Here is a 26,461-nt window from a genome sequence, read left to right on the forward strand (position 1 = left end):
GTGTTAAGGTTGTGTATTTCAGGTGCTGGAAAAGGCTGTGGCAAAATGGGTCAGGTGGGGCTGGGTGAGACCAGGAGGGGTTCTGACCGCAGTAGTGGTGGTATGGGGTTATTTCATTCCTGTGTATGGTGTGGTACAGTGGGGTTTGCTTGTGGGGGTGGCTCTGAGGGGCTAGAGGGGGACATGGGGGCAGAGGAGGGCTCGGTGCTGTAGTAGTGATGTTGGGGGCACTGTATGCCGTCTCCTCCATCCTCTTCCTCCTTCCTGGCCATGACAGCACCTCCAGAACGGACTCAATGCTTTTCGTGGGGACCTCTGTGCCCCTGTGCCACATTCCTACAAGCACAGACTCACCTCGAGTTACTCAATATTTCGCAATTTTGCTTTTTTTCCTCCCTGCTCCAAAGTCCCAGCGTGGGCACAGGGCTGGGTGGTGTCGCAGCCCGGCTGGGTGGGGCTGTGCTGTGGGGCAGTGTGGGCAGGGGCTGGTGTGGGGTCTGTGAGTCCCTGCAGTGCTGGGGGCAGCAGTGCCATCGGGGCCATTCGGTGCAGGTGATGCTCCAGGAGATGCCACCTCAGAAGGGGCAGTGGGCTTTAAGGGATTGTGTTATTACTGTCTACTTTACAAGGAGTGAAATCTGGTTTGTTCCCACTTTGCTTGCTTGGTGCTCCACACGTTTGGCTGTTTTGGTGCATAGGCAGTTTCTTCTATTGTTCACAGGGATTTTTCCAGAGGGGAAACTTTTTTTTTTATTTTTTTCTTTAGCATTACAAAACCACAGCAACTGGCAGGAGGGATCTCAGGGAGGTACTGCATTGGACACCATTTTAAGGGAAAAAATAATAATAATAAAAAGGAGAAGAATGAAAGTGAACAGCTTAAACAGAGTGTTTCAAGAAGTGCTGGGAATGTGGAGTTCTTTGCCCCTTCCTGGCAGCTCCAGCTGATCCCTCTCTGCTCTTTTCTTTCAGGCCAAACCCATTTACGGTGGCTGGCTGCTGCTGGCCCCTGAAGGAACGGACTTTGACAATCCTGTCCATCGCTCTCGGGTAAGGGACACCCTGTGGGTGTTGGGGGGTGGGAGGGGACGGGGCGATGACGCTACACCCATCCCCTTGTGCAAGCCAGGAAGGTTTCCTGCTGCAGGGTTCTTTCTGCTGGGCGTGCAGTTTATTGGGCTGGAGCACCGCAGAACCTGCTCCATTCAAGCAGTGTGATGTTACTCCTGGCTGCTGTTGTGTTTTGGTGCCTCAGCTGCCCAAACAGGTTGCTGCTAGAGCTCGAGCCTTGCAGCACTGCAACCATGTGAGCAGAGTTGGAGCATCCTCTGCGTCCCTGCCCTGTTCTGCAGCTGGAGGCTCCCGTTGCTCTCCCCCCACACTGGATTCTGGGTTCAGCCCAGGGTACATGGGCATAATTGGGAGTAATGGCTCATGGGGACATGGGACTGTGGTTCACTGGAACCTCAGTGGTTTTGCTGTCCCCGAGCACCTTGGACTTTGCCCGAAGGGCTGAGAAAAGCAAGATAAGAATTGCTGCACTGGGGCTATGAATCTGTGATTTTTTTTTTTTTTTTTTTTTTTCCTTCCTTCAACTTTCAGCCTGCTCAACCAGTTTTTGCTCTGGGCTGCAAACAGGCTGGCACGCACAGAAAGGCCCTTTCCAGCCAGATCAGGGCTCTGATCTGGTGCGCATTGCCATGCTGAGAGAGGGCTGGGGGGAAGCTCTGCATCATGCTGGAACTCTGCAGGGGGATGTCCTGCATTGTGACCCCATCTTTGTGGGCTGACACTTCCGTAACTCCCTTTAATGTCTTCTCTTGCAGAAATGGCAGCGCCGGTTCTTCATCCTCTACGAGCACGGGTTGCTGCGCTACGCCCTCGACGAGATGGTGAGTGCTGCGTGGCCACGGCGTTGCTGATGCTGGGAAACTGCAGCGGTGGTGCTGCTCCAGGAGCGTGGCACCAGGCTGGTGTCCTGTGGTGTCCCGTGGAGCTGGATGGCCAAGCCCACATGTTGGAGGGCTCAGCTTTGGTATAAATCAGCAGAGGGAATGTGCTGCTGACAGATCTGGCACTGGTGTGGAGTGCTGATCCTCAGGTCCCCCTCAGCTCCTTCCCATCCTGCTGCTTGGTGCTGGGGAGGGTTTGGTGGTGGAGGATCGCCATGGCTGTGCCTGGGGAGGAGGCTGTGTGTGGTGCTGGTGTAAAGTAGGTCAGGCGGAACTCGGAACGCCTTTGTGCTGCTCATCCTTCCCGGGAGCCGTGTCTGCCTGCACTGCTCTGGGAGCAAAAGGAGGGAGGGAGGAAGGAAAGCAGCTCTCCCATCCATTGCGAGCTGCCAGGTGGGCTGCTGAGCCTGAGGAGGGTCAGCCCTGCTGTGCCCACCTGTGGCTGCCTATTGGCAAAATGAAGCACGCAGCAGGTTGCGTGGGGTTTGGCACAGCACAGCCTGATCCTGTGTTCTGGGGTGCACCTGAGTGAGAGGCTCGTGGAGCTGGGTGCACTGGGGTGCAGGGCGTGCATGCACGTGGGGTGGGGAGTAGGAGTGCAGAGCGTTTCTCCAGAGCAATGCCTTCTGTTGTTTGTTTGTTTGTATTTTTTCTTGGGGTTGCTCCAAGTCCCGTAAATAATTTAAACATCTCCATTCAGAGCTGCAGAGGCTTTTGATGCATTTGTAGTGTGACACAACCTGTGCTGGGCTGCTGTTTGGTGTCCTACAAACAAAGCGCAGAGAAATGCCTCGAGGAGAGAGTTGGGAAATGTGATGTTTGTGGGGTTTTTTGCTGTATTGCGTCCCATCATGACTGCCCATGGCACTGCTGCCCCCGGGCAGGAGCAGCAGGCAGTGCCTCAGCCCCATGCTGTGCCCTCATGTCCCCATGCTGCAGGAGAATGTCACTGGAGAGTGTGCTGAGGGCTGGGGGAGCATTGTGCAGCTGCCTGGGAGGGAAAAAAGTGCGGGGAAAAAAAAAACAGCAAAAAGGGCCTGTGAGGGGAGCGTTACCTCTCCTGCTGGCTCCTTGCACTGAGCATCACAGGAGGAGGGCAGGGAGTATCCTCACTGTGGCCATAGATGGAGGAGATGGAGCTGCTCCCCTGGGGAGCAGGGATCTGACACATGGTGTAAAAATACCCCCCTGACCTTTCTGCAGATCACGTCCCTATGCCGGCTCTGCTAATGCCCGTGGCACCGGAGCATCCCTGCTTGCAGAGTGCCCCATGCCAGGGCAGCATTGCACTGCCAGCACCGGAGCTATGCAGGGAGGAGCTGATTCCCTTGGGATGAGACCCAGAATGTGACAGTGGTATCACCTCCTGCTGTCCCTTATGACTGAGAGCATCAGCTTCCTCAGGTGCTTCCCTGCATTTGCTTTGCTCTGGTGTGTGCTGCAGGTTCCCCTGTGGTGGTTCCCAGTGTGTAGCTCAGATGATGTCGTGGTTCTGATGGGTTTGGGACGCTCTTCCACCATATCAAGGGAGGCTCAGGTTGGATGTTAGGAAAAATGTCTTCTCTGAAGTCAGGCATTGGAACTGCTGCCCATGGAGGTGATGGAGTCACTGTCCCTGGAGGTGTTCCAGAACCATGGAAATGTGGCACTGAGGGACATGGTTTGGTGTCATGGTGGGGATGGGTCAATGGTTGGACCTGATCTTAGGGGCCTTTTCCAACCTTGATGATTCTGTGACCCCACAGCAGCAGGCAGGGATGACTGAGTAATGGAGAATGGCCATGTGCAGGTCAGAGATCCTACGTGGGATGCAAAGACTGAGCTCCATTCCTGCCCCCCACCTTGAGCTGGAATTGTGGGGGGACACTGGTTTGTCCTCGAGATCTCACCTGTACCTATGGCTCCACAGCAGAACCAGGGCTTTTTCCAGGAGGATGCTGCTGTTTTGCTCAGGGAGGGATCCCCATTGCAGGAATGATTCCCTTCACTGTGCTCCTGGAGGTCCCGTGGTGGGGGGACACGGCAGCGTGCCGGGAGCTGGGCGGCAGCTGGGCAGGGACCTCCCAGGAGGTGGATTGAATTGCTCTGCCCTGAACCTGTTAGACATTAATTGTGTGGGTTTGGCAATTTCTGCTTTATTGAAAATGAGGAGGGGAGGAAGGCGTGGGATGCGGGGGGGTTGGGGCTGAGCTCCCCATTGGCAGTGCTGGCCTCCTCTTCCTCCTCCTGACCATCAGCAAAGGGCACATCTGGTTCTGAGTTGGGGTCAGCAGCTAATGAGCCACTGCTCTGCAAGTGGGAGTGGGGCAAGGGGCCGTGCTGGGATCCCACAGCTCACTGCTGGGATTGAGGGAGCTCTGGGGATGACCCAGGGGTGCACACAGGGCAGATGCCACAAGCACTGGGATGGGCCAAGTGCCCGGAACCTCCTCTGTGCACCGGGAGCCCCGAATACTGCCTGAATCCCATGGGACGGGGCGTGCAGGTGGGGAAGGCACTGGTTTGGAAGAGAGAGGTCTGACAAGTCTGCTTTGGCACTGCAATCCCCTGCTGAGCCACTGGCCAGACTGGGGCTGTTTTGTTTTTTTTTTCTTTCCTCTTTTTTTGCTTTTTTTCCCTTCTTTTTCTAGTTTGCAGCCACAGGCTGCTGCATGCTGTTTTTACAACTGACCCAAACAGTTGCAATGCACCCATAAAAAAAAGCAGCCAGCTCTCTGTGCTCCAGCATCAGTGCACACGGGGCTCACCAGGACCCCGCAGGGGGATTGAGTCCCTGTGTGTGCCCATCTCCTTCCCCTCCAGCCCCAGCCCCGGCGTGCAGCAGCGTGCCAGCAGGCTGCTCCCAGCTCTGCTGAGCCCTAGGGAAGCTGAGCCTGCTCCAACCTGCACGCATTCCTCACTCCTATCGGCAGAGGCTGGGTGCTCAGGGTTTGCTCAGGGTTGCATTCCATACTGAACAGCCTCTCGGTTGCTTGTGCTGTGGTCCTGTGAGCTGCGTTCCCCTCTTTCCCCTTTGTGAATTATTTCCCCACAGTTTGAAGTTAAAGGACCAAGAAGCTCCAGGAATTAAGCGAAGCCAAATGCACCAAGGGCATTGTTCTGGAGGTGAAAGAGGCACACAGGAGGAGTACAGAGCTTTGGTACTTTGCCCTCTTTGGTTTCAGATATCCTGAAGCCCTCAGCCCATAGTCCTGCCCTGGCCTGGGGCTCTGCTGGTTCCTGAGGGGAGGAGCAGGAACCCATGCCATGGTTCTGTCCCAGCAGCCTCATCCCAGCACCTTTTGTCAGAGGGGGGTGGAGTGTGAACAGCATCCAACAGCAAGTGCAGTCCGGTTGCAGAGCGTTTACCCCCTTCTGTTGCAATGACTGCTGCCTATAATTAGCTGTAGGTCTATTAATAGAGCCCTGCTGCATGGGAATGGCGTGGCGGAAAGGCAGCACGGCGTGGGCAGTGGTCTCAGTCCTACCCCTGGCTGGGACTGTGAGTAATGCCAAGGTGAGAGCATCTCCTGGGTGGGCCAGAGAACCAATGGTTCCTTGTGCCCATCCCCAGCATCCACACAGCCCAGTGGCAGAGAGGGACCGAAGCAGGAGGGATGTCCAAGCACGGTGATGCGTAGCTGCGTGTAATTACTATTTCCTAATCGACCACCTCCCCAGCACACCCCAATTTTTCTTTCTTCAGAAGTAAAGGGGCACATTTAAAAATGTCACCCTCAGCAGATCTGTACCATGATCACTTTTGTCCTCGCTCCCCCTCTTTTGTCACCAATATTCTGAGAAACCAAGAGAGTCTGCGTGTGTTTTTTCCTCCTCGTTAGATCAAAGCGCTTTACTTCAGTCTTGGCACGAAATGGAAATTCATTGGCAGGGATTAAAAAATGAACCTTCAACATCCTGGCCCCTCCGTCCTTACTTTTTTTCCACCCGTTTTTTTGCCATTGAAGCAGTTCCAGGCTCACCCTGCCCCCTCCGCCGAGGAGCACAGGGTTGGGTGAGCCCATGCTCCCTTTGCACGCGGCTTTTCCCCCCGCAGACACGGTTTTGCTGCTGCCTCTGCTCGCCAGATCTTGGAGACTTTCAGTTTCTGTTCGGCATGAAGAGCTTTTGGCTGGAATCAGAGCGCGTTTCGGATTTCAACAAGCTGAGACGAAAAGGGAGAGGAGCAAAGCAGCTGCGAGATGGGCAGCAGTGGTGGGAAGAGAAAGGGAGATAATGTGTTTGTTGGGGGGGGGGGGGGAAGGTGCTGTGTAGGGAGGATTTGCATGGGATGTTGAGTGCTTATGTGGAAAGGGTTGGATTAGAAATGGGGAAGTGTTGGCAAGATCCAGGAGGAGCAATCTGTTCTCCTTCAGGGTTGTTGGGAAAAGGAGGGATCAGTGATGTTGGGATGCAAAGGATGAAGAGCAGCCTTGTCAGAGCACGTGGCACTGCTGCCCAGAGTGGTGGGTGCCCATCCGTGGTGGTGCCCATGGCCATGGATGGGGCCCTGGGCAGCCTGGCTGGTGGAGGCAGCCAGCCCACAGTTGGAATTGGGTGATCTTTAAGGTCCCTTCCAACCCAGTCATTCTATATGATTCTCACGAAGGCTCTGCAGGAGGTGTAGAGATGGGTGGTGGTCCCAGCAAAGCTCGGAGGCCTTTGGTTACTGTTGTGTGTAATGCTCAGTATTGCTTTTGTGGAGAAAAGCCTGGAAGCTACCAGGAGCTACCTGCTGAAGCCAGGCCTGAGCTGGGACCGAGCAGAAGGGTGGGAGGTTTGGAGAGTTAGCAGAAATGTGAGCTGGGAGAGCAGGATGCAGCCAGTGACCTCCTCATCAGTTTGCAGCTTTGATGACCTGGCCCAGGTGCTTCCTTCCTGGAAACAATGCCACGCTTATTGTCTTCTGCAGAGCTGGCTGCAAAGCTGGGATGGCTTTGAGGATGAGAAACGAGCCCAGCTTCAAGTGGCTCTGTCCTTTTTACTGTTTGTTCTGCTCCTCTGTTTCTTGGGAGCTAGCAAACCAGTTCATTTAGAAGAGACATGGAGGAGCAGCAAGGGAAACGGGCTCAATTTGAAATCCCCTCTGTGTAGTTCATGGGAGATGGAACGATACGGGCACTGAGCAGAGTTGGGGTTTCTTTTTTGTGACTTGGGGCGGTCAGGGTTTCACTGTGACCTCCAGCCTGACAGCAGGAGCTGGGTGGAAGACAAATCGTGATGTGCTGCTAAATGTCAGTGCAGAAATGAAACCCGCCTCTGGTGGCATTTGTCAGAGCTGATGGTGAAATGGCACAGCTAATTGCCGAGCACACAATTACCCTCACGTGTCCCTACCCCTTGCATCCCTGCTGGCCTCTGACCTGGCTTTCGTCTGGTCCCACTGCACTGGGGACAGCCAGCAGATGGGAGCACTGGGGTTTACTGCTGGCAATTGCTTCAGATGCTTTTTTTGTTGAATGGCAATGAGGAAACAAACCGTGAAACCTTTGGGAAGGTGTATTTCAGTGCCTTTCCAAACAAAGCTATATTTTAAGCCCTGTCCGCTCACCTTTTAATGAATTAGCCATCCTAGCTTACTGGGGGGAAAACATAACCCTAGGAAGTGGTAGCAGCATGTTTTTGTCCCGCTGCTGTTTGGTGCTGTGGAATGCATTGGCTGTGACACAGCCCTGGGCCAGCTGCTCGCACTGCAGGGCTGCCGTAATTCCTCTAGTCCCACCAGGGCCACCAGCTGAGGTCCTCAAGGACCACCAGGATGCCCTGGGCTGTGTGTTGGGTGGCTCTGGACTCAAGCACCTGTTTTCCCATTGCATTGAAGTACTCCCTTGGAGAAGTGGCACCCAGCAACCATCACATCCCTGTCCCCAGTGAGGGTTCTGCTCTGCTGGTGGCATGGGGCACCCTGACCTGCTCCAGTGGGACACAGCCAGCTGTGTGACAGCTCCGAGGGGATGTGTCTCTAACAAGGCAAAGCTGCTCTGAAAATCAAAGCAAGCTCCATTATTATTATTATTGTTATTATTTCTTTTCCAAAGAGATCCTGCATTCAATGCCTGCTGACATGACATATGTGGGTTGGAGAGAGGCAGCAGCAGCTTCTGGCAGGGGAGGCAGGGGCCAGGGGGGGCTCAGCAAGCCGAGCTGCTGATTACCAGGGGCAGCAAATAGCTTGCAGCTGCCTCTGCTCAACATGCTCTTTGTGGGGCTCAGCCACTCTTTGGACGCAGCTATTTTTAATTTCCCTGAGCGCGTGTGCACAAAGCAAAGGGGTGGGCAGTGCTGCCGGCATCCCCCTTTCCTGCCCCCCGTCCCCCCACCCCAGTGCTTCCACCCCCCTTCCTGGCTTCCTCTCATCTTCCAGGGATCTTTGGGATGGGGGGGGCTCACCCCGTGCCTGTGTGGTTTTTGTTTTGTTTCTGGGGGGGGGGGTTTGCTTTGGGAGCCAGCCTCAGCATCCCCCCACCCTGCGCCAGTGTGTGCAGAGAGCTGGGAAAATGCAGAAATAAATAAATAGTCAATTAGGCCGGCGTCCAGCTGAGGGTTCGGGATGGGGCGGAGGGGGGAGTGCTGCAGAAAGAGGCTCTGGCCAAATTTTGGAATGCCTGAGAAAGCGGCCAGAGCTGCGGGCGAGCGTGGGGGTGTGGGCTTCCCACCACCACTCATCCTTGTGGTGGCCCCCGAGGAGGAAAAGGAGGAGGAAGAGGAGGAGGAAGGCTGCCTCCAACCTCGCTCCTGGGGGTGGGGAGGTGTGATGTGAGCGGGGGGCTCAGCAGGGCCATGCTGTGGGTTGGGAGCAAACTTTCCTCCGGTAGTTTTGGAGTCGAGGTGTGCGCTCTGTTGAAGCAGCAGCACTGTTTGGGGTTAATAAATCACTTATTTGCAGCCCTCAGTTCTCTGTTATGGTAACGATTAGCGAATATGAGATTTCTGGTTTACCCTGGCTATGCATTATTCATCAGTCTGTGTAGAAGGGACGTGGTCAGGTTAAAACTTGTGTGGAGACGAGCTGAGGTCTTGGTGAGGTTTAGGAAGCAGCTTTGCGCAGCGTTACTCAGAACAGGGGTTTTGCTGAGGTCTTCCTCTGCTGCTCAGTGCTGTTGGAGGCATTTCTGAAAAAAAAAAAAAAAGAGAATTCCCAGGCAGGGTGTATGACTCCTTGCTACCTGAGTTATCGTAGGCTGCAACATAGGTAAAGAAGGGGAAAAAAAAAACAAAACACTGCTTGTACATGCCAGACATGGAAGTTGTGTGAATGTATATTTGCTATTAAATATTCTGCAAGACCTCTCTGTTAGGCTCTGTCCCTTCAGAGCTGCAGAAAGGACTCTTCCCCGCAGTTGCTTGTCTGGCTGCAGACAGGCAGAAGGATAGAGCAGCTGGCTAGACGTGCTGCAAGGTATAATTACTGCAGGTAATCACGTGCACAGCCCCAGCATCACCCCTCACCTTCTTCCAGCAGGATCTGGGTTCTTTGCCTGCATGTACAGCACCATGCCTTGCACACTGCCACCTCTCTGCTGGGCCCCTGAGGGTATTTCATGGCCATGCATTGCCTGGGGACTATGGACCTCACTCTTTGGTTGCCCCTGCTCCCTGCCGGGTCCCCAGGTGCTGATGATTTAAGTGTTCCCTTTGCCACATTGATGGTGGGGTCCCTGGCATGCACGTGGATTTTGGATGTGTCCCAGGCACCCTCCACTTGTGCAGGATTTCCCCCTTTTGTGATGCTGCAGCTGGGGAGAAAGGGTGGGATTTTGGAGCGCCTCAGCTCTTTCCTCTTCATTTCATCAGCCCTGTTGCAATTCCATCAATAAAATTTGCCAGGGTGCTGGGGAGCTACTGGGATATAATTAGGGGTTTGGTTTGCTTTTCTGGCTGCTTTCCCATTAGGGGAGGGACAGCGAGGATTATGGACTGAGCAGATGTGTGCAGGAAGGGGACGTTTTGCTTTCATGGCTGTTAATGCGGTGCACAGGCTGAGGCGGGGGGATTGGAGAAACCTCCCTGGGCTCGTGCCCCTTCCCTGCACCAGCACCGGATCACTTCTCTGCTCTTTGGCCCATTCCCACTTTGCAACTCCAGCTGGAGACCCCTGAGCCCTGGGAGCACAGCCCTGCGGTATTCCCAGCCCAGCAGGAAGTTCTGCAGAGCTCATAAGAAGAGCACTGGGGAGTAATGAGCTTTCCAGGCTAATTTGGCAGGATTCAACAACTTCCACAGGAGCATCTGCGCCTGTGGGAGCTGCCTCAGCTTCCAGCAGATCTGGGGCTGTTGATCTCTAGGGGCTGTTTTAGCCTTGTTTGCAATCGGCGATGCTCATGCAAGACTTGATGGTCCTCGGTGAAGGTGAGGGTTTGGGGGAAATCATGCGTTGTGTGGCTGGTGAGGTATGGGAGAACACACCAGCTGCTGACCAGGAGACTTGTCCCTTCAGCCCCTCTAGGCTGGAAGGGAGATGGATTCACTTTAGGAACATTTGGGGACTTGAATTGGCTGCGCTGCTTTCCTTGGGCAGCTCTTACCTTGGCCGTGTCCATCCTCGGTGGTTCAGAGAAGACAAAAAGCTCCTGAATTCCTAGCCTTGATCTTTCCAAGTTGCTCAGCATTCCTGCCCTGGTGCCACATGCAGTGGAGTGTGTAGGGCTGGTGCCAGGTTTCTGCAGCTCTGTCCTTGTGATGAGACACCTGCAGAGCCCTGTGGCAATGTCCCAAGGAGAGATGTGGCCCTGGGAACTGGATCCCTGCATGGCCAACCCTCAGAACCCTTCTCTCCACCTGCCTGAGCCTCCCGTAGTCCTGTCACCCCTGTGGCTTGCTGTCTCAGCCTGGTCTGTGTGTCTCTGCACGTCCCTGTGCTGCCTGGTGGCATCTCAAGAGCCTTTAGGCCACGGTGAGCGTGCCCTTAGAAGAAGACATTGGGAATCATTCTAGCAGTACCTGTTGCTCTAAATGACATCGGAGCCTACACCAGCTGCAGTGATTTTCCTGCTCGGCAAGAAGGCTGGCTCCAAAACCAAGCTGCAAGTAAACTTCACTTGGGTTCATTTCCTAAGCTGTTTCCCAGGCAGTGATGCTCTTTTCAGTGAAGTGCCTTTTGCACCTTTTTGTAGCTTCCTTAAGGATCCTGAGCAAACTGAGCAGTGGTCCCTTCCCAGTTTTTCTACTTCTGGGTGCTTGCAACGGCTCCTATCCATCATGGCAGCGACCTGCAGCTCCCTCTTGGCCCTACATCCCTGTCAAGGCAACCTGAAGCTCCCTCGTGGTAGAGTTGATGTGGTCATTGTGAAACTGTACAATTTAAAGCACAGTTTGCCAAATGCAGATGGAATCCACCTTTTCCTCCCGCCCCCCAAAACAGCTGCGTTCCTCTCTTCCAAGCTCCTCACCCCCTGCTGTGTAGTTGGGTCCTGGGGAGCAGTCTCACTGGGTTTTTGCTGTCGGGCTGATTGCCGTGACAGCCCTTTGAATACCACAGATAGTTCCTTCCCTTTTGACTGGGTGCCTTTGCTGCAGGGAGATGCCATGCTGGCAGCTGCACACAGATGGGGTCAGATCGGTATCCTGCCCTCCCCCACTCCTTCTCATAAGGGTAGGGAGGACATTTTGCATTTGAAACTCTGATTGCCCTCATCGTGTATCCGTGTCGTGAGGGGAGTGAGGCATAAAGGTAGGATTGTGTTGGCAGGGCTGCGGGATGGGGAGTTTGACCACAGTTTGGTTTGTTCCGTGAAGTTCTGGTTCATGAAAGGCCACTTCAGGAAGTTTGGAGCTTCCACTCGACCCACAGCCCAGCTGGGACCGCACTTTTGTTCTCAGCATGGTGTCAGTGCTCTCTGCATCTTCTGTCCTTCTTCCCCTCCAGCAGGGTTGGAGATGGAGACGTGCGTGGGTAACCACCTGGTGACCATCCCAGGTGGGTAGGGAGCATTCACCGACCATCCCTCCCTGTGCTGACACTCGTGTGGCCTACAGGGACAGGCTGCAGCCATCCCAGCCATGCGTGACCCTTCGGAGGCTCTTCAGCAGGAAAGAGGTTAACAGGAAGGAGGCAGGCGAGGAGCTGGCTGCCAGCTCCAGACCCCGCTTTGGGGTGGGGAGCAGCTGGGAGCTGCATGCACAGCGCAAGAATCGCCTTATAAGGCCAGGACAAGCCAGCTCCAGCCTCCCACTCCGCTCCGGCACTCGCTCCCCAGGCAGGCGCCCACTGGGGATGGGGATGTGGAGGGGATGTGTGGTCCCCAGCAGTCTGTCTGGGTGCCTGCAGGGTCGGTGCATGGCACCGGGTGGGTGAGGAGCCCGGGGGTGCTCACAGCCTGCTCACGGCCTTGCGCTGTGTTTAGACTCGCTGTCGGTGGACGTAAACACCGGTTCTGTGGAGAAGTGGCCCCTGGCTGAACTCTCCTGCCCGATCCCTGCGCTGTGCCCCCTCCCCAAACTGCTCTGGGGTGGGGGGGAGAAAGAAAATTCTTTCCGCCTGGTGAAAGCAGAGCTGAAATTGTTGTATCTCCTGGTGAAGGCTTGGGAGTGTTGTACAGGGGCTGGTGCGCAGGGACCAGCACAGGGCATGCACATTCGTCCTCTGAGCTTTGAGCATGTTCCTTGAGGGGTGACCTCAGGGGTCTGAGCCTGCTAGAGGTTTCTCAGCAGTTTCCGTGAGCAATATCTGCCCATACGGGCAGGCTGCAGGTGAGAAAGGTGTGCATAGGTGGCTGAAAGCAGATACCTGCCCACCTGCTGGGGTGGTGCGATGCTGGGAGCTGCAGAGGATGAGCAGCGCTCCCGGGTGCAAGGAGGTGCAGGAGGGAGAGCACAACCTTTGCTCTCTTTCGACGGATGGCTGCTCCCATGCGTCCTGTGCAGAGCTTGGAGAGGTCGTTTTCATCCGCCTTGGTGTAAATCCAGGATTCTCTGCCTGCTGGATGATCTATAAGTGTAATAAAATCCTCCCGCAGCAGAACTCTGCTTGCATTGTGGCCACATTGATAGCGTTCTGTGCAGGAAGCATGCAATGCTTTGTGCCTTGTTCCATCCCACACCGTGTCCTGCTCACTTCCCACCCTGAGCATGGGGCTGAGCACCAGGGACAGGCAATGCTTTTAGCAGCTCCCTTTGCAGAGCACTTAAGAGCACTGTGGATGAGCAGCCTGCTCCTCGGCAGCCACCCTCATGAATATTTTAGTTCAGAGAATTAACATTTGTCAAGAAGCATTTATGGAGGCAGCCTGGATGCTCTTCCTTAGGCGTGCCCAACTCACTGCTAATCTGGGGCAGTGCTGGGAGCCTGAGCAGGGCAAACCCACACCGGAGCCCTTCCTGTGCCGCACTGGGGCCAGACAGAGGAGCAGGACCGTGGGGAGCAATCAGCCCCCATCTTCCCTCCGGGCCGGCCAGACCCTGGTGCCAAGGCAACCAGCCTGCCATGCAAGATAGACAAATGGTAGTTTTTTTTGTTCTTTTTTCTTTCTTTCTTTCTTTCTTTTTTTTTTTTCCCTCCTGGTTCTTGGCAGAAAGTAAAATGTCTCTTTTGTTTGGTTTCCTCCTCCCCCTGCCCCATCGCCTTTCTTTAAAGGTTATGTTCCAGATTTCACCAAGTTGACGTTGTGTAACAGCCCCTGAGCATGGCGTGGGCACGGGCGCTGTGCCCCCAAGGCTGGGATTTCTTCTGCAGGGCTCCTAAGAGGCTTCTGCTCCCTCTTTCTCTCCTTTCTGTTCTGTTCCCCTCCATATTCATTCCTCCAGGGGAATGTTGGGGTGCATCCCACTGAAACAACACCAGGGATGTTGGGGTGCTGGGGCTGGGCATAGTCCGGCTCTGAGCATCACCAGTTCCACAGATACATGAGCAGAGTGCAAAGCCTCTTGGGTTTGCTCCCTGTAGCACAGAATTTAGGGCTTCCTTTTGGATGCTCCCCGGATGCTGCAGTAGAGCTCTGTCTTTGCCCAAGGGGCTATGTCCTGACCGTGCTCTTGGTGCCATTTGCTTTGGTGCATGCTTCCACCTTGCAGCATTTGCATCTTGCTTGGTTTCAAAGTGCCTGTGTCAGCAGCAAAGAAGGAAATAAACAGATGTAAAGGGATTTAAATCCCAAGCGAGCCAGGCTGCTTGTCTGTCAGGTTCCATCTCCTGCCCAGAGTTATGAGGTGCAGGGGTGCCTCCTAGAGCCATCCCCAGCCCGTTTTCCCCCTGTCCTGGCCGTGTTCCTTGTGCATAAAGGCTGGGGGTGGGGAAGGTGTTGGACCCATGCGGCCGTGCAGAGTTCATGGTCCTGGAGGCCTTGGCACAGTTGAAGGCAAGGGAGACAAAAACGTTTCTAAGACTCCACTTGGAGCTGGGAGAAAGTTTTTCCGTAGGGTTTTTATAGCTACCGGAAAGCAGGGTTTTATTTTTGTTGTCTAAGACAAAAAATCCTCTTAGGAGTTGACTTCCCGTGGCAGTGAGCAGGGGGGGCTGAGCTGGAGACCTTCTGGGCTGTGCTTGGCTTTTCTTCTCCTTCCCCCTGCAGGATTTCTGGATGCTGATGTTGGTTTTCACAACCAAAAATAAGAGGTTTTTGTGTCCCTGATGTAAGGTTGGTCCCATTGACATGCCAGCATGGGGGCACCAGCACCTCAGCTCCCTGCATGGTGTGCTCACACTCCCTCCTTGACCCATTTGGGGGCACATCTGTGGGGAAAACGTTTCTCCTGGTGAAACTGGGATGTTTCCCCTATCTGCATATGGATAAGCCGGGGCAGGGGTCTCAGTGAGACCAGCTGAATTCCCTGGGTTGTAGGATGGGGCTTTTGCAGCTCTCCCTGGTCACCTCTTCTTTGCACGCTGCTCTTGGATGTGATTTGCTGGAGCCTGTTTCCATGGTAAAAATCTTATCAGCATCTGCCAAAAACTCATCTCCCTGTTGGCCTGGCCATCTGGAGGACGAGAGGGGGCTTTGCTGGGGCACAGAGGTGGTCATGGGCTGTATGGGATGCTCCTTTGGCACTACATGCAACTCAGAGGGGTCCCACTGCCCAACTCATCTGGGGATCATGCTGGCCTGCAAAGAGCTGCCGTGATGGGTGGGACCCTTGTGTCACCATATCTGGCAGCAGGGCACAGCAGGCTGGGGATGGGGACAGCAGGGATGTGGCATTGCCACTGTAAATCGGATGAGCTGGTGCTGCTCCAGATGGACCTGTCAGCTCTTGTCAGCAGTGACACTGATCTAAGTCCCTCTGTGTCCCCTTGGGCTGGGGAGGCCACCACTCATCTTGCTTAACTGCATCCCCTTGGGGCAGGGGGACCAGGAGGTGACACCTTGCTTTACGAACCTATTGGATAAATGAGATCCCCTCCATGCCTTGACCCTGCAGAGCATCCCAGTGGCTGGCTGGGGGAGATGCTCCCAATCTCCGTGTTTCACTCACTTCAATGGGCAGAGCTCTGCTTGTGGACAGAGCACTGGCTGTGTAGAATCCTGGTGTCCACCTGGAGAGGTTTAAGGCATTGTGCCCATCTGCTCCTATCTCCTCACGTATCCCCTTTTTCCTTCCCCTTGCAGCCGACGACGCTCCCACAGGGCACCATCAACATGAACCAGTGCACGGATGTGGTGGACGGGGAGAGCCGCACAGGGCAGAAATTCTCCTTATGCATCCTAACGCCAGAGAAAGAGCACTTCATCCGGGCTGAGAACAAGGAGATCATCAGCGGGTGAGTGCAGGCAGACCCAGGGCTGGCTGTCAGTGCTGCCTGGCACTCAGCTCCACTCTTCTCCTCCTTTTTGGCAAGGTTGGCTTTTCTTTCCCCTCCCTGGCCTGGCGAATGCCTTCCACCTGCAGCAGGGCAGAAGTGCTAGCAAGCACTGAGCCGCCAGATTCATGGGGTTAGCATGAGCAGCAGCTTGAGTGGATGATTTGAGTCCTTCCTTTGTTCTGTGCCACAAGGCTTTCCAACATCTGTACACCTTGCAGAGCCAGCGACTGGGGAGGCTCAGCCACTGCAGGGAGCTTCAGATCCTAGAGCTCCCAAGCTGCTCATTACTTCTCAAGGCCATCATTCCTAGGTCACTTTAGACCACTTAACATGAGCATATGGCAGTAGATTCTCCAACTCCCAAGTGCTGGATGCTGATCTAGAAGCATCCCCTGACATCTTCTTCCTGATCCGTTCAGAGGCATGGTACCTCCTCTATGCTTCCTAGCCTGGCACCAACAGAGCTGGTGCATCCCACTGAAACAATTTCTATTTCCAAGCACTTTCCTTGGTTTGTAACTCCCCCATTTTAGTAAGCGGTGGTTGAAATAGGCATTTCTCTGGCAAGAGCTTGAGCTTTTGCTCAGATGAGTGTTGTCATGGGACAGAAGTTCCCTACTCCACTGAGGCCAGTGAGTGTGAGTGACATCAGAGGGGGACTGGCAGGGTGGACGCAATGGTTATACCCCAAAGTATGGTCCCTCATGTCCTGCTGCGTTCTTATTCTCCCCACACTCCCATTCACAGCTCAGCCTTTGTTCCTGTCCTGCCAGCAACACGAGGGAGCAGCATTGCAGAGCAAGGTGGGGCTGATTTATTGCTCATTGGCCCAGCGTTAGATTTTGAAGCAGCGCGTTTGCTCCTGACTACAAGCATTAATCATCCCTAAGCAGTCTTGCTCTGGGCCCAAGCCAAGCGGGTTTCATTTGCAGTTGCAGCACGACAGGAAGATTTCCCCGGTTCAGGGAGAATTTGTTCTACGTTTGTTGCATACTTCTGGCATTTATTGCTTAACCAAAACCCACTTGATGTGGTCATCTCAAAGCGCTTTACAGGAGCAGCGTGCGAAGTGGGGGGAACAGGAGGGCAAAGCATGGAAGTCTGAAGGAGAAGCATTTTCCAGCACTGCAGATCCTCTCTGAGCTCCCCGAGTTGCAGGAGTGGCTGTGGGGGAGCCAGAGAGGGTGCCCTGAGTGAGAGGCTCATGTGCGGGATGGGTTTCACAGCGCTGAGTTCATGCTGCTCTTTCTCAGACAAAAGTCCATTGTGTGCAGCGTGCTGGTGTTAGCAGCTCTGGAGGGAGAAGGCCCTCTGGTAGCTCCAGAGCTCTCGGCTGGCTTTCAGGATCCTTGAATCCCTGCCCTGTGCCACCCTCAGCCGTGACCTCTCTCTTGCAGTGAGTGGTGTTGAGCCAAAGCAGCCTGGAGCTGTTCCCTGTCCTTCCTCCCCTCCTGCCTTGCTCTGCGAGTTGCTTTTCTCCCAAGTCTGGGATGGTTGCTGGGTATCGTGGTACCCCAGCCCAGCTTACAGGGGTGAGCTCCTCTGCATGCTGAGCTCCAGCTCAGGATAATATTGACAGCCCGACTACCAACCTCTGGATGTGGGGGTTTAGGATGGGGGCTGCAGCTTCCTGGCTCTGTCCCTGGAGGAAGCAAAGGTCTGGCTTATGGGCAGCCTGTCCTGGAGCGCATCAGGCTGTGTCTGCCTGGTGATGAGATCAGAGCCCCTGCAGTGCAGGGAGTACTGTCTTACTCCCCACACCTGGGAGTGAGTATTGCTCCTGTCCTGCCTGCTGTTGTCTGCACACATCTCACCTGCTGCTCTTCTTTGCCCACAGGTGGCTGGAGATGCTGATAGTCTACCCAAGGACGAACAAGCAGAACCAGAAGAAGAAGAGGAAGGTAGAGCCCCCAACTCCACAGGTAACCCTGGAGGGACACGGCATCCCGGTCCCTTGACTCCCTCTTGGGGAGCATTGCTCCCAGCACATATCCCTTCCCAAACCAGCAGGGCACACTCGGCCTCCTGGCACCAGCCCTGCACGTGCTGTCCCAAAGCCATGTGGTCCCAGGGGCCCGGGAAGAGGTGCTGACCGCTCAAGGGGCCTTTTCGGTAGAAGTAGGATGAAATTCCATCAGGCTCCGGTTACCCTGTTGGAGATGACCTTGGAGATAATGGAAATGAAAGGAAAATAGTAAAGGCCAGGGCTGGGCTGGGAGCTCCGGGGGCCGGAGCTGCACTCCCCAGGGACCCGGCGATGGCTTCGCACTGGCTTTGACTATAAATGGTAAAAACCGGGGCTGGCCATGACTCACTCGTTCCTGCCAAGCTCCCACGTGGCCGGAGTGGGGGAGAATCCCACTGATGGGGAATGTGACCCCAAGGCTGCGCTTGTCCTTTGCTGGGGCTGAGAACTGCTGCAGCTCTGCGGCCATCTGACCTCTGCAGGGACTGAGTGCTGGGCTCCTCTATGGGGCTGCTGCTGTCAGGAAGGGAAAACCACCTTGGGGCTCCCCTGAGCCCCAGTTTTCTAGTCCCCAGCACAGTGATGTCTCCATGCAAAGCTGTATGTAGTGTCTGTTTGAATCAAGTTTCCACCACTCCACCAGGTAAAGTTACCTTAATCAGTAGGAACAGAAATAATGAGATGAAATGATACTTTTTCTGCACTGTGCTGGAAGACTGAGGCACTCCCTGCCAAGGGATGGATCATCACAGCCCCTTGAGCATTGGCTCCAATGATGCTGCAGGGGAGGTGTCTCCTCTGTGGCATGTTACGAGTTGTTTGGCCTCAATCCTGCTGCATTTGGGGCAACCCAGTGAGCTGGTGCAGCAGGGCAGGGAGCCCAGCCCAGCACTAAACCCAGGCTGGGTTCAGGAAAGGGGACAGAGAGAAGAGGAGAAAGGGGCAAGGAGCCAGAAAAACATCATTCTGGGTTGCATTTCATCGCCATGGCAACTTCTTGGAAACTGTACAGGATTCGAGCTCCTGAGCACCAAATAAGGGAAGTGGCTGTGGGGAGGACAGCAACTCCCCATGCATGCAGCCTGACTCCCCATGTGCTTGGGGATGGGGTGAGCATGGAGCCTGGTGACACTTCTCCCACATTGGATTGAGGCACAGCAGCTCACGACCTTGTGGGATGCCATCCTCCAAACCTCATCCTGCTTGCAGTTCTCTTTCCACCCTCTCCATCAGAGCATCCTATTGCTCCCAGCCCTGTGACAGGCAGTGGTGCTACTGGAAAAAAAGCTCAAATTCACTTTACAAATCCAGCCTCTGTGGGACCTGGCGCTGGATGAATGCTTTGCTGTTGCAGGTGCTCATGGTCAACCTGCAGAGCCAGAAGGGAAATGTGAAAGCACCTTTGCTTCATCCCCCGAATCGTGCCGACGCAGGCAGCAAATCAGTGCCAGGGAGAAAACCAGCACCAAATCCCCCTTTGTGAAATGGCTTCTCCTGAAGTTGGCTGCTGTTCAGCTCTCTCTCCACGTACTGGGGAAAGGCTGATTTCTTTCTAAAGACGGCAGCACGCTAATCCGGCGGCGGATCATGTCTGAGAGCTGCTGAGGGAGTGATGGACACCTTTGTGATTTAACAACAACAAAAAAAGAGAAGATATTTAGGATGTTTCTGCCTGTTCTTACTCCCATGTCATTTTCCTTTTCCCTCTTACATCAGGGCTTGGCTGCGCTCCTGGGGCACGAGGCTCATTTTCAGCTCGCCCCATTGTTTTGCACCTTCACCCTGCTGAACGCTGGGATGGGAGCAACACGAGGGAAGCTGGGAAGTGAAGCTTGTGCCAACAGCTGCAGTTTGGGCAGGGGTTGCTAGATGCAATGCTGGACTTGTTTTCACCTTTACTTTGCAATCAGCTTGAGGTCTTAGGAGAAATAGGTCAGGTTTCTCTTTCACTGTTGGCCATGCAGGGGGAGGAGGAGCGTGCTGCCCTGTCTGCTCTCAGCTCCTGGGAAACTGAGGCATGATCTGGGGCTGAAATCTGGGGTTGGAAGTGCTGCCCTCTGTTTCGGGTTTGCTTTGCATCAGGCTGTGTGAGATGTGTGTAAGGACAGCACACTGTGGTGTTACTGCAACTGGAGATTGGTTCTAATGATGTTGGGACACGCTCATTTTTTGAGCCATTCATTCTGGAAGACAAAGAGTTAATTGTGCTGCTTGTTTATAGAGCGCCTTTTGGCTCTCGTTTCTGTGTCTAATTAAATACATATCTACAAATAATTATACGGGGGCGTGTGTGAGAAGTATATAAAGATGTATGTCTGACGATCAGCTTTGGCTTTTGAATCAATGGTCAGAGCATGGGTAAGGCTGGAAGGACCATGGCAATGTCCGACCCCTCCAAGCAGCAGCACCTCCAGCGAGTTGTTGCCCTCCGGATCATTTACCTCCAACACTGCATTCCTTTAGGATGAAATTTCCGAGGGGACTTTTTTCCATACTGAGGTCATTTGCTGATACGACAAGAGCAAAACATCTGCTAAGGAACAAAGCCAAACCCCACATGAGCTGGGAAAGCTGCTGTGCATCTAACCTGGGCTGCTATGGGGAGCCACCAACTGCTGGCACCATCCAATGTGCAGAGTCCCTTGCTTTTATCCTGATGGGTATTGTTCTAAAGTAACCTCAATGCAATACTGTATTTTCCTTTCTAAAAGCAGCATCCTGCTATGCAGTGGAAGCACCCAGGAGGGACACGGTGCTGGATGGTTTTTCTATTTTGTATCAATGGCCCATAACAAACTGGTTGTGACAAATTAAGAACACAGCTGCTAGTGGCAGGGAATTAATTTTCTTCTACATCCAATATCCTTTCGCTTGATTTCTGGGTTGCTGTTTCTTTTTTCTTCTGACGTTACATTATGACAGCAAATTCATTCCTGGCACGTGAACCTGGCACTGCTCCGTGTTTGTGAAGCCTGCAGACAGAGCGGGGACACACAGATGCACACACAGAGGGACATGGGGAAGGCTGTGCCGCCTTTGCTGTGGTTCCCAAGGCTGCACTGCCCCCCGAAACTGCTGTAGTAGAAATGCTGAGTCAGGACCTGAAGCAGGGAAGGCAGGCCTGCTGGGAAGGCAGGGTCAACCCAAGGGAGCTCAGGTGTGTGCAGTGCATCTGAGTGACCAGAAGGGTTGGAGCCAGGATCCACCCCTTCCCCGACCTCAATTAAGGGTTGGCAGTAGAGGTAAGGGTATCTGTTGCTAGATATCCCTGCCTACTTGAGGCCTTCCAAGAGAAAGCAGCTTTTTTGCCTTGTTTCTGTCCATGGCTGCTGCATTTGGGCTTATCTTCACTTGCTGTAGCCTGCTCTATATTGCTGTTTCCATCGTGTTATAGTGTTACTCCTGTAAATGTGCAGGGAAGGGGCAGGGCTTCTCTGGGCACAGAGCTCCTCTCACCCTCTGTTCCCTGTCCCCATCAGGAGCCTGGCCCTGCGAAGATGGCTGTGACCAGCAGCAACATCCCCAGTGCTGAGAAAGTCCCCACCACCAAGTCCACATTGTGGCAGGAGGAAATGAGGGGCAAAGAGCCAGCAGACACGAACAGCAGCATCAGCCCAGCACAGAGCCCCGTGCAGGGGGCTGCCAGCTCCCTGAAGGATCCCGTATTGGACAGCAAGGAAGGTAAGGTGGTGCCATGTGGCCCTGGGCACCCTACCCTGGTGTCCCTGCTTGAGCAGGAGTTAGAACAGGTGGACCCAGAGGTCTCTGCCAACCTCAGCTGTGTGATTCTGTCATTCTGAGATGGAGATCGTGTCTCATCAGCGCAAACTTGCTCAGTAAGACTAAGCTTATACGTTTAAATGCTCACACAAGGCTCCTGGGGGCCACCTGTCCTCACATGGGGAGGAAGATGGGAGGGGAAATGCTTTCATAGCACCTCTGTGGCCCCCTGGGGCAGCACATAGGGTGTGGGGGCTGCCAAGCCCTGAGTGCTGCTTCCTCATCCGGCCCCTGCAGCAGGGCCCTGTTTATATTTGGTCTCCCTGATTAGTCCATGGAAGGCGCCTGGGGCCACAGTATTGTTCTCCCTGAAACAATAGGGGCTGGGGATTTTTCCTGCCCTGGGCTGAGGATAAGTTTCCTTTATCTGCATGATGGGAGCGGAATAGAGCTGCTTTCTTCCTGCTCCCCAGTGCAAAGAGTGATGCATCTGTTGTGTCTCCTTGGAGCTGTGGCTGCCTCTTGGAGGGACAGAGGTAGGAATGGGTGGAGGCTTTCACACTAACCTTCCCCACAAAAAAGAGAAGTTTCCCTGCTCGTATAAAGCCTACTCAGTTTCTTTGAAACAAAAAACAAGCAAAAGTGAAAAGAAGTAGAATTCACACCTTTTGTATGTTTTTTACTGGGAGAGACTGAATGTTCATACTGTCCCCACCTGGGAAAACTGTGCCACCCACATCTCACTGGGATCCCGTAAGCCTTTGAGGTATCCTGTGCCCCCAGGATTGCCAGCTCCCTGCAAGCATCTCCCCTTCTGCACAAGCCAGAAGGGTTGGGATTGGGGTCAGGGTGGGAGAGACTGTGATGCTGAGGGACTCAGACTGTCCCTGCTCTCATTTCCTGCACCATTCCTGCTTGGAATCGTGACTTTTTTTTGTTAAAAGCAAAACTCAGACTTGAAACCAAATGTGTTTTTCTTGTCCCTTAGACGAGAGCTCCATGAATGGGGACCGGATAGACTGTGGGCGGAAGACTCGTGTTGAGAGCGGCTACTTCTCCTTGGAGAAGACCAAGCAAGACTCGAAGCTGGAAGAGCAGCAGCTGCCTCCACCACCGAGCCCACCCAGCCCCAGCACCCCGAACAACAGGTACAGTTATCCCAAATCGCCCTCACAGGAGCATGCCCAGCCCTTTCCTTCCCCAGGTACCCGATCAGGCGACCGAGTGATTCACAGCTTTTCTCTGAACTCCTTGGACTCGAAGAGCAGTTGCCCCATGCACAAGGACTCCAGCAGAGATGTAGGAAGGGGAGCTGAAAAATCGGGGCGTCCCCTTTCTTTTAAAGCCAGCCGGCAGTACACCACCCTGGCCGACGTTCCCAAGGCCGTTAGGATCAGTAATCGTGAGGCCTTCCAGGTGGAGAGGAAGCGGCTAGAGCGGAGAACCCGGGCACGTAGCCCTGGGAGAGAAGAAGTGGCCCGGCTCTTTGGCAATGAGAGAAGGTAAGGTCTGAGTGGTTCACCTCCCTCTTGCAGCATTAGTGAGGTTTGGGTCGCCCTCCCCAGTGCAGCCCTGGATGGGAGGTATTGGCAGGCTGTGTTGTGAATCATAGAATCGTGGAAGGGTTGCGTTGGAAGGGACCTCAAAACCCATACAGTTCCAACCCCTGCAGTGGGCTGGCTGCCCAGGGCCCATCTGTGGCCTCGGGCACCTGCAGGGATGGGGCAGCCACCACTCGGCAGCAGTGCCAGCACCTCACCACCCTCTGAATAAAAAATTCCCTCCTAACATCTAACCTAAATCTCTCTCTTTTACTTTGGCCCCTTTGCATTGCAGCAGTTGTGGATTCTGGGGCAACCACGTTGCCCATGCACACCATCCAGGCAATATGGTGGCCTTAGCAGTGGATGTCAGCCTGGTGACATTTGGATGCCGCATTTGCAAGCAAGCCCACCCTCCCTGTCCCCTCCCCGGTGCGGCACACGCGGGCAGCTGGCACCATTAATTAGGTTAGCTCTCTAAATGGTGCTAGAGCCGGGTGCGTTATGCAACTGCTTAATGAGCTGAGAGAGGTTTCAAAATGTCATGGCATTAATCTGGGAGAGGAGAGTCGGGTGCGGGGCTGCAAACAAGCTTAGTGCGGAGGAGGTGAGGAGGGCATCTGCAGGCATGCTCAGCAGTCATTGGGTGAGGTGAAGGATGTGTTAGTGCAACAAGGGCAGCAGAGCAAACCGGGAGATGGGCCCCGGGCAAGAGGACTATCTGCCAGTCTGATTTTCTCGCCTTGATTTTCCTCTGGGCATGTTCTCTCTAGTGTGATGTCAGCAGCGCTGCTGGTTCGTTTCTTCACAGCCCCTAAAGGACTGTTTTCCAGCCTGGCATCTGAGAGCTGGGAGCAGGTGTGGGAGTTCTGTGCCCATGCTGTGGGTTGGCAGCAGGATCCTGCCTCTCCTGATCCTATCCCAGCACTGGCAGCATGCAGAGGTTGGGGCATAGGAGCAGGGCATGGGATTGGATTTCTCCCTGCCTTGAGAGTTCAGAGGGGAAGGGTGCCAGGCAGGACCTGATCACCCCAGCTGGGGACAGGGCTGATAAGCTCAACTCGTAGTGTGTTAGTTCAGGTATGGGTGACATTGTGTCCCTGTGTGGTTGCTTGCATGGTCCCCAGTGCTGACAGTCACTTGCTCCAGCCTCCATGGGCACTGTGCGGTTTTGGGATCTGGCATGCCAAAAGGAAACTGGGATCTGCCAACAAGACAGAGAAGGCAGAGGTTTGCATGCAGGTAGTGGGGACTACAAGAGAACGTTGCAGCCAGAGAGTGCCTTTTTTTAACGTCAGCTCCATGCACTTCCTGGCAGGTGCCTTTTCCTGGGGAAAATTTCTATCAGCTCAGCTGGACTCGTGGGCACTTTAGCAGAAATGCATTGCTGCATTGAAATGGGCAAAATGTCTCCTATTCTCAGAGCTGTACTGAGAGATGAGCGGGGTTCTTGTGCCCATGGAGCTGACCCTAGTCCAGCACAGGGTGTGGAGTCCGGAGGTGATGGATGCAGCTCTGCGGGGCTGGCACCCGTGTCCAGATGGGCTCAGCAAGGCACAGAGAGGCAGTTCAGCATCGCACCAGAGAGCTCCCATCTGCCCTGCTCACCTTGGCTTGGCTGCTTTATGAATACAAGTTCACTGAGTGCACAGATTTCTATCACTTTTTTTTCCTCACCCCAAATTCAGGCTGTGCTTATCAAGGTTGAGCAAATACAGTAACTCACTTGCATGCTGCAGGGTCTGCTTCTCCTGCTGGGTTTAACAGTATACCTAATCCTCCTCCTCCTCAGTAACCCAATAACACGTCTGTGAGCATTTGCCTGAAGTCCTTTACCCATGCATGAACACCATGGGCACCATCAGGTATGGCTCAGCTTTGCCTCTGGACTCTCAGTGCAGCCAGACAGGCTCGCTCTGATTATCTGGGTGTTTTTGTCCCTTCCTCCCATTTCCTTCTAACCCACTGTAAATCAGCACGGGAGTGTCAGAGCTACAGATGAGAAAGAGCTATGTTACTACCCGCTGTTCCATCCTGAGTGACACACCTGTGGTCTGAGCTCCAGATAGAGCTGTTTTTCAGGCTCCTGCCCTGTCTCCCCACAGTAAGAGCTATTACGTGACTGATGCCCATGACTGTGCTGGAAATATTCCATGTCGATCATTTATTCCCAGCACTTAACTCCACGCCCCATGCAGACGTCTGAGCTTGTGGTTGCTTCTGAAACGTGCATCAGAAGGCAGCCCCGAGCAGGAGATATCTGTGGGATTTTGGCACGTGGGGGTCTGTGGTGTGCGAGTTCCCTCTGCTGGCACACACAGGGTGGGGCCACGGCTCTGCAGCACACAGGGATTGAGCCACATCCCTGCTCCCTCATCCCAGCCCTGGGCAGGATGGGGCTGTTTCCAGGCGGTGATTTGGAAACCCCAGAGATGAATCTTCAAGCCCATTTTGCACAGCAAAGGGGGCTGTGGCAGCTGCAAGCTGATCCCATGTTTTTGGGTGTCAATCCCTGTGTGCCAGCAGAGCAGGGATGAATCTCGGTGCATCTCAGCAGCTTTGGAAGCTTTTGGGAGGGGCGTTGGTGTTGGATGGGGTGTCCTTGGGGTGCAGGAGCCCGGAGCTCACTCCCTTGGCTTTTCTTGCACGCTTCTTGTGCTGCAGCCTCTGAAAATGCAGCTTTTCAATTGCTCCCATGCTCTGCTTGTGCTGGCAGAAGCCTGCTGTGTCAGAGTGCAGCCAGGGCTGGTGATTATTTCTAACCTCAGTAAGCAGCAGAGCTACTTTTCTTTCTCAAATTCCTTCTCTGGAGCTTCTTGGGATGTAAGGCTTTGCACTGGATGCTGCTGCAGCAAAGACACGACTGCCTGCTCTCTAAAACAGAGCTTTCTTTTCCTTTTAGAACTATCCTCTTTGTTTTTGTGTACCTTTGGGGGAAATTCCTTGTCCTTTTCTTGAGGCTCACTGTCTCTCTCGCTGCTAAATAATGAATGAATCCACTACAAATAAGCCCTTTCCTCCAGTCAAAGAACGCTGCTTCAGTGACAGCTTGTTGGCTGTGAGAGCTCTCCTTCCCCCTGCACACACACCCCCAGCTAACAGCCTCAACCTGCAGCTCAGGTTCCATGTCTGGCAGAGATGAGCAGCCTGCAGAGATGAGCAAAGCTCCCTGGGATGAGTTCCATAGTGCAGCACCGAGCAGCAGCACAGCTTTCCAACCGCTCCATCCCTCCCTGCCTGCAGCACAGCACTGCCAGCGTGGAGCTGCATTCCCAGGGACCCCTCACAGTAACCTCTCTGAAACACTGAGCTGATGGGACACATGATTCTTTCCTGTAATCTGAATGATATTAACCCTTGGGGCTGTGATTGGGTTGCAGTGATATTTTTATTTTTTATTTTTAATTATTTTTATTATTCCCTCCTCCTTTTTCAATGATGAATTACTGGAATAGTTTTGATTTTGTTTTGTATGTAGATGCAGATATATAATTTCCTCTTCTGTTCATTCATTTTCCAGCCTTGTTTTCTTCCAGGTCTTGTTGCTCTCCACCTTCTCCTGCTGTGT

The 26,461-nt window shown here is 54.0% G+C and overlaps 1 protein-coding gene across 8 annotated transcripts in view; it reads left to right on the forward strand.

Moving 5' to 3' along the window:
* MPRIP (myosin phosphatase Rho interacting protein) overlaps window positions 1-26,461 on the forward strand; it is a 58,152-nt gene that overhangs the window by 5,497 nt on the left and 26,194 nt on the right. For 4 of the 8 annotated variants that reach the window (XM_085238008.1, XM_085238010.1, XM_085238009.1 and 1 more), the window contains exons 2-7: window positions 973-1,050; window positions 1,827-1,892; window positions 15,473-15,624; window positions 17,504-17,588; window positions 21,112-21,313; window positions 22,341-22,854. In XM_085238008.1, coding sequence (XP_085094134.1) covers window positions 973-1,050; window positions 1,827-1,892; window positions 15,473-15,624; window positions 17,504-17,588; window positions 21,112-21,313; window positions 22,341-22,854 — 1,097 coding nt within the window. The remainder of the gene's footprint in view (window positions 1-972; window positions 1,051-1,826; window positions 1,893-15,472; window positions 15,625-17,503; window positions 17,589-21,111; window positions 21,314-22,340; window positions 22,855-26,461) is intronic. The other 4 variants (XM_085238011.1, XM_085238013.1, XM_085238012.1 and 1 more) reach the window with 3 other exon arrangements.

This window comes from Meleagris gallopavo, chromosome 16, assembly GCF_905368555.1.
Source record: "Meleagris gallopavo chromosome 16, MGAL_WU_HG_1.1, whole genome shotgun sequence".
NCBI lineage: Eukaryota > Metazoa > Chordata > Aves > Galliformes > Phasianidae > Meleagris > Meleagris gallopavo.